We start from the raw sequence: 8017 nt of genomic DNA on the forward strand, positions 1-8017 counted from the left end.
TGTCTAATGTTATGGGCGATGGGTAGGCATTCGCTAAGGAAAGATCAGATTTTGAAATAACAATGGCGGGGATGTTCTCGTATAAAATCTTTTATTCATAAATCTTTATCTGTATTTGTAATGCATAAAAAGCTATTTTGTTACTGAGCGACACAACACATCTGCTGGGTCTAGAGACTTGAAATTTGACATGTACGTAGGTTCCTTACATTGTGGTCTAGGGGTGCACTTAGAGAGAACTGAACCACGTTCAATTGTAAGGCTTTATGCAAGAATTGAGATTCAAAGCTACCTTATGCCAAAATCATAAATTTATTCGCATATCTCTCAGCGAGACAGACAAAACCAAAATTAAAAAAATAGTGACAGGTTGCTAGTATATCGCCTAAAATAATCATAATTCAGATAACCTCTTAGAAATATAATAAGAGAGAATGAATTGGATACGTTTGATAGTCATGGAAACAGACGTAATAGTAAAACAACACAAAAATGGTTGAAGTTGCCGTCTGACACACTTAGCTCACGCAACGCTAAGATTTTCTTTTTAATTGAGCCTGTAATACTTTCTTATGGCACGCGCGACCAACCCATAAAATTATTTATGCCGTCCGCTTGAAATAGAACATCTTGTAAGAACTTTTAATTTCTAATACTTTAATGGTAACGTGGGATTAAAGTTTATGCATGTCCATCAGTATTATAAATTTGCAAAAGTGCCGTGTATGTTTCTAGATAAAAACTACTTATTTATTTCTTTCTTAAAAGCCGTTCTAATTTATTATTAGGTTTCGCCCGCGACTTTCGGAGTAAAATTCGTCTACATGTAAATTCCTATACTCCACACAACATGGAGGTGTGAAGACGCAATAAACAAACTCACTTTCGCGTTTAGGTTTTAGTGTTAGTTGGTTATAATGAGCCTTAAAGCTCCAAGGAAACATAATAACCCTTTATAGCCCTCAAAATATAGTATCACCATATCGAGACAGTAGGACTGTTGGACGGGCAAAGCCACAATACACACCGCTTTTGGAACAAGGAATCCCAAGTTTATTACCCTTTCCCTTAATTGCCTTTTACGAACTGCACGGGAAGAGAAGTAAAGTAAGTAGCATACACTATGTTTTTCTCTCTGCTACCAGAATGTTAACTTGCACTAGATAATTTTTTATTTAATTCTTAAGAATAAGAAATAATAAAAATCAGATAAAGTGAACGTAGACGAGACGCAATTCTGTGGTATTTACTTCTATTGCAAGATAAGTTCTTTCTTTCTTTAGCCAATCTACTAGACCGTTATTCCAGAAGCCTCATAGCTATAAAACCTAGCAATAAAATGATAAAAAGCTTCACCATAAAAACAAATTCGAGCCGTGTAGTTTCCAGTACTTTAGAATAGAACCACTCTATATCATTCCTATGGATGTCGTAAAAGGCGACAAATATAGACGACGGATAGGCTTATAAACTTGAGATTCATATTGTAGGCGATGGGCTAGCTACCTGTCATTATTTGAATCACAATAACATCTTAAAGCCGTACAGCTGAACATGGCCTCTCTGTCTTTTGAAGACTAATATCTCTGTCTACCCCGCAAGTTATATAGACGTGGCTATGTGTATGTATGTATCAAAACAAATCATAAGTACAAGATGACTGTCCGATCGGAAGCATCCCTCGCGAGAAACAATAAAGTTTGTGCCGCACCATAATTTTCACTTCTTTCTATCATGGACTCCCCATAAATCTATGGAACCTAACGATAAAATGATAAAAGGTTCTCCATCAAAACAAATCAACAAAGATGGCCGATCGATCGGAAGCATCCCTCGCGGAGGCAGTAAAAAGGCAAGACAGCATTGCACGCGATCCGTTGCCAAGATATCGAATATACAGACAGTAACTTTACCCTCTCTTTGTTTTTATGCTATTTATATCACGTGATTTACATAGGTTGCCATCCTTTTGCGCACACGGCCAAGGTGCAACGGTTTACACTTTTGTAAAAAAAATATACATACATATTACATACGTGGTTTACCCATAAGGGGAAGAGGTAATGGTCTCGATATAACTGAATGACCACGGGCAATGGTCAGCTGCTCTGGTTCCAGATCGGTATACATACTTACATAAAATCACGCCTCTTTGCCGGAGGGTTAGGCAGAGACTACCTCTTTCCACTTGCCACGATCTCTGCATACTTCCTTCGCTTCATCCAAATTCATAACTCTCTTCATGCAAGTTCAGCGATTTTGGGTACTTTTGACCTGACACTTTACCAGGACGTCCTTAATTTGATCAAGATACGTTCGTCTAGGTCTTCCCACTCCGACCTTTCCCTCCACACTCTCCTTGTATATCTGCTTAGTCAACCTGTTTTCATTCATCAAATCGGTATATACTAATATATACATTAGTCAAGTCTATATTCTTAGATAGTAGACACGGGGTAGACAGAGACAACAGTCTTGAAAACACTGAAAGGCCTCGTTTAGCTGTATGGCTTTATGATGGAATTGAGATTCTAATAGTGACAGGTTGCTAGCCCATCGCCTACAATGAATCCAAGTTAATAAGCCTATTCCTTATTCGGCTTTTACGACATCCATGAGAAAGACATGAAGTGGTTCTAGTTTAAACTACATGGCAACCATGATTTAAATTCTGAATGTTTCTGAAATAGGAAGCTCCCAAGTAACATAGGAAATAATCTGTGATAATAAGTTTTAATATTTCTTTCAGATAGTGCTTTAAATCTTCAATCATTTGTAGAAATAAAATAATTTTATAGTCATAATACAGCGGCCTATTTTTTTTTAATAAGAATAAAAGTATTTTTATAAGATAAAATGTAATTTGTGTAGTTTGTAATGTAATATGTGCTTTAAATTATCCCGCTTAGAATAAAATGTGTACCACCCTACATGTGGGTTGTTTTTTCTATAGAATACCTTTTGCACTGATAACAATTTATCTTTGCTCTTCACTTATGTATAATATTAGGTCCTAGGTCCATATGAAATTGGCGTTTTGTTAAGATGAGCTGACTCAGACAGAAAATTCAGAAGAAAAATAAAGAAATGAATGACGGTTTACGAAACACAAATAGCTGTATATATTTAAATTTGGAATTCCTAACCAAAGGGGAGCAATTTGTGAATAAAGTGGCCTGTACAAGTAAACGCCAATTATTTATGGTACGATAATGACATATCGAGTACCGAGTAAAAAAACATAAACGCACCCCACAGCAAACGAGATTTTACTTACTATCGTCAAACTTATGGTGAAGATTACTGATGATGGCAATGGCAACTCAATGAACCCGAGTCGCCGTTCAAATTAATTTTTTTTTTATTTTAATACAAAATTTTCTTAAAATTCGCCTTTTACAACATCCATGGGAATGAGATGGAGTGGTCCTATTCTTAAAAAAACATAGGTAAGTTAGTTCATTGTTTTATATTTTTTTATTTATTAAAGTTCATATTATATAATATTGCATAGTTAATAAAATAAACGAGAACTAAATAATTAATATTTAGTTTTAATAGAACTAAATACTAATTAGATATACCTACATCTACATATATTTCGAATTATTCCGATCATTTAGGTATTTTAATTTTATTATTAGTTGTGAATCGTGTTTATACGTAAATTATGGAACGTGATAAATGTAAAAAATAAACATGTTCGAAACTGAGTGAGGTTTACCTCAACAGGGTCACGGAGGTCAGGCAGATGATGTAATTTAACGTATTTTGATTTCTCTCTCAAGGCCGTAAAAAGACAGAGGGATTTACTCTTATTTTTTGGGTAGCTTTATAACAGGCAGATGTACATATGTATTTATGTTTCACATTAAAATAAATGAAAACTGGCTAAATGACAGTTACAGTCATGTGGTAGTGATATCGTGCCGGATCACTACCTATGCGAGTCTGGAGTGAACAGTCGAACAGTGTATCCCGCACAGACTGTAAAGGTCAATCAAGGGAAAGCTTACTTATGAACCTCAGATTCGCCGGCTCTTACGTTCTGTCTACACCGTCAGGAATAAAAACGTGGTATTACCTACATATAACACGTTTTTATTCCTATCCACGTTCAAAGCTCGAGATCTGCTAAAGACAGGTTGTTTATTTTAATTGTTATTTAAAAACAAGTTCTTTTGCTGGTTATTTTTTGTCTAACGGCTGGCCTGTCACGATTTTTAGATTTCCCGTTTATTATATGTTAAAAAAAATTATCTATTTTTATTTTGTTCATCATTAAACCGGGTAAAAACTGAATTATTATTCACAGAAGAAGAAATAATTAGAAAACAATAATGAATGTGCATGAAGTGAAATAAGTATGCAGGGATTATGCCAATTATACAAATGTTATCTATACCTACCTCTTTGGAAATGAGGCATGATTTTATTATGTACGTAAGAAATAAATTATAAAAGCACTAAAGAAGCTTTTTCGAAAATCCCCATGGAATCAACAACATAGGCGATGGTTAGTGATAACATATAATATAAACAATAAATATATCTACCGTTTCGCGGAATAAGTAAATGATATCATCCATTTGCTAAGCTTATCATAGCTTTTTATTTTATTATCATAAGTATATACCAACATAAAGTCAATACAATACAATCCAATCGTCTAAGTAATTCATTTTTCTTTTGATATTATTCCCAAAACCCGATTGAGAAGACTGGGGTTTTTATATGAGCACGGTTCCGCTTAGGAAGTCAGGTTTCTTCAACGAAGCGACTCCAAACAGACCTCTGCAACCTTGCAGGTTGTACAGTAACCCAGCTTGGATCTTGGTTACACATTCAGTTGCATAAATGTGCAATTTTTCTCACCATGTTTTCGCTCACCGTTAAAAGCATCGGTTAGCATTCCAACTAATGTAACGTCTTTTGTATATGTCCGCGGCAAGATACGATCCATGGAACTGGCACGCTTTTTTAAGTCGCATGCCTTACCAACTACGAATTTTCTAACCGTTAACTACGCTGATATAAATCTAAAATATTATATGTTTATTTAAATAGTGGTTGCTCAATTAAGTACCTATTAAAAAAAGGAAGTTATGCTATTGTGAAGATTAGGTAATTGCGGTTTTTTAAATAATTTCGTGTGAATTTGTTTCTGTCTGATAAAAAGTCAGGCCAAGAGTACCTACTCCGAATTGACGGACTTGTATAAAAAAATTATGAATGCGGATGTAGCAAAAAATATACATGGATTGTGGCAAGCCATTGGAAAGATGATGCTTGATCATTTGTGTACTTGCAAAAATTATATTGGTATGAATGAGTTCGATTAATATAGGGTTTATAAGTGAGTCCTTGAATTTTTATTAGAAAAGTTTCATTAGATTGGGTTTTGAGAAAAGTAAGGTTATCGGTTATCCTGAAGTAGAATTTTTTATCCCCTGTAAAACCTACAGGCGAGGTGCTAAGTGGCCCTATCCTAAGAATGTTTTTCTAAGACCGTTTCACCATCACGTCGTAAGTTTAATCACTTAATTAACCCACTTCAATTAACATGGAAAAATAAGAAATACGAGTAGCATGGCACAAAAATAACTAATAACATTCGCCAAGTTAAAAGTCACGCTTGACCTAACAGGCCGAGCTCCAATTACTTAGATGACGGTCAGAGATTAGTTACCGGGTCCAGAATGCCCGCCATGGGCACGGAGACGGTGTCATCTCCCCCTGCCGCCACCAGCTTCTCCAACACCTTGAGGGTCTGCTCCACGGCCGACCATTCCCCCTTCTGGGCCAACACCAGGATCTTCCCGGCCACTTCTCGTATATTAACCCCCGCACTCGGGGGCTTTGGCACCACATCTCCATTTCCATCCTTGTTTTTATCTCCGTTGATGGACGAGGTTTCATCTTTGTCGTCCGGTTTGGCCGGTTGGGTTTTATCTTCATCGTTCTTCTTCGGGGGGCCCTTCCCGCCCTTCTTCCCGCTAGGGGCCTGGGACATCCTCACATTACTTCACGACACTGTCCTATATCACTGGTGGAGTCGGCATGGTTGTGGTGCGGCGGGCGGGCGGACCATGACTGCGGCACGGTTGCGTAGCCCCAGCCGACTCCTTGCATGATTCGAGTGAATAAAGGCGGCGGTGCGCGGCGCTGGATTTACAAACAAACTCGACGATGTCTTAGAATGTCCCATGTATTTGACCCATTTTTTTTTTAAATGGCTGGGGGGCTGTGGTTCGTCATAAAATTCACGGTTTATGACGCATTTTTAAAGAAATGTTAAAAAAAAATATTTAAATTAATTTCGAACATTATTTTCATCTGCCACAAAACTTGTGCATAAAATGGTCTCGGAAAATTTTTATTACCTCACTTCATTCAATTTTTCTACGTATTCCTTTATCGTTTCTAATGATAATAAGTTGATTCCGTATGTTGCATCTTACACATTGATGAGGAGAGAGATGTTTGTTTTATTAAAAAATTAATTCACAAGTTTTAACTTGAAAGTTTCGTCACGATACCTTACCTACTTTACAGACGCCATAAAATTATAGATTTTACCTATCGTTTGCATTTAAGAGATCTAATCTAAATATAGCAGTCTGAGCAACAACAAAATATAGTCTCGTAGTTTAACGAGCATTATTTATAGACAATTAACTATACGAGATCTTCAATGCAGTATAAGGTTGACGAAAGCTCTTTCATTTCATTATCATTAAATACATCTCGGTTCTAATCGCTCTATCTGTTTCAGTTGATCTCGTAAAAGGCGAGTAAAGGACAAAAGCACTTATAGTCTATTTCATCAAAAATGGGCTAAGCTGGTCAGCAGTCGATTGCTTTTAGCGTAACAATTTACGCATTCCTCTAAGTCTCAAAAAATTTAAATGCTTAATACAATGGGATATCTTTATAACGGAATCTCTCAGAAAAAATCCTAAAAGTAGAACCGTGAGTTAACATAACCCTAAAAGAAAACACTTCTACTCTTCTTTAACAGTACCAGATAAGCGTTGAAAATACACATCTTCAAATTGACCCCCGAATTTTTCAAAAAAAAAAAAAAAACCGCCCAATTTGTAGCCCAGGTCAGTGCAACAAAGCGAAGAGCCCACGGTCAATCCTTCCCTCTATCTGATCTTGAATCGAGGTCGCCCCCTACCCCACCGGAAGCCGCGTGGCACGCTACCCGCCCTCTGGCGGCGTCGTGACGAAACATGCAAATTCGCCCTCCTAAGGCCACGATACCAATCGTGCTAGGTTAAAATGCGTTCGAAATGAGAGTTCCTACTTCCATTCTACTCTTAAACAAGGTCACGAGGTGATCGACTGGTTCCAAGTTTATTTATAACTTTGGATACAAAAAAAAATTAAGGTATTTCGTGCTATGCATCTTCTAAATGTATAGAGGCTAATTATGTAGTAAAAGATATTAATTTCTTTTATCAAAACTTGTTTTCAAGACTTTGCTCTGTATACCCCGCAAGGGATATAGACGTGACTGTTTGTATGTATGTGTGATTTAGATGGATTGAGCGAAGAAAGAGCTCATTTCCGCTTAAGTATGTATGTATATAAGATTAAAATATTATAGTAGATAAAATAATACGGAGACGGGGGACAGGGTAAACCCAACTAATATTAAAAATTAAAGAAATATTAATATTATAAATAAAATAAATAAATGCGAAAGATGATCTATTGAACGATCTTGAAATTTTGCGTATATATAATCAAGAGTTTGGAGTTACACACGGAAGAACAAAAAAATATAATAATATTGTAAGATGAAATATACAAAAGCGGACTTATCCATTTGTTATACTTGATTATGACTAAAATTAAAGCAACAATTTCAAAAAGAGATCATTCGTAATTTTTTTCATCATTTTGCCACGCGTTTTAGCAGGTAAAATATTTGTATATACTCGCAGGATCTAGCTAGTATTATGTCTATGGTGGTTGGTGACCCATTACACATCCGTCTTATATTAGT

At 36.1% G+C, this 8017-nt stretch overlaps 1 protein-coding gene across 1 annotated transcript in view; it reads right to left on the bottom strand.

The window, feature by feature from the left end:
• Positions 1-6082, bottom strand: part of LOC106130907 (serine/threonine-protein phosphatase 6 regulatory ankyrin repeat subunit B) — a 37714-nt gene extending 31632 nt beyond the window's left edge. The window contains exon 1 of the mRNA XM_060947637.1: positions 5690-6082. Coding sequence (XP_060803620.1) covers positions 5690-6013 — 324 coding nt within the window. The 5' untranslated portion in view covers positions 6014-6082. The remainder of the gene's footprint in view (positions 1-5689) is intronic.
• Positions 6083-8017: the final 1935 nt, after the last annotated feature.

This window comes from Amyelois transitella, chromosome 14, assembly GCF_032362555.1.
Source record: "Amyelois transitella isolate CPQ chromosome 14, ilAmyTran1.1, whole genome shotgun sequence".
Taxonomy (NCBI): domain Eukaryota; kingdom Metazoa; phylum Arthropoda; class Insecta; order Lepidoptera; family Pyralidae; genus Amyelois; species Amyelois transitella.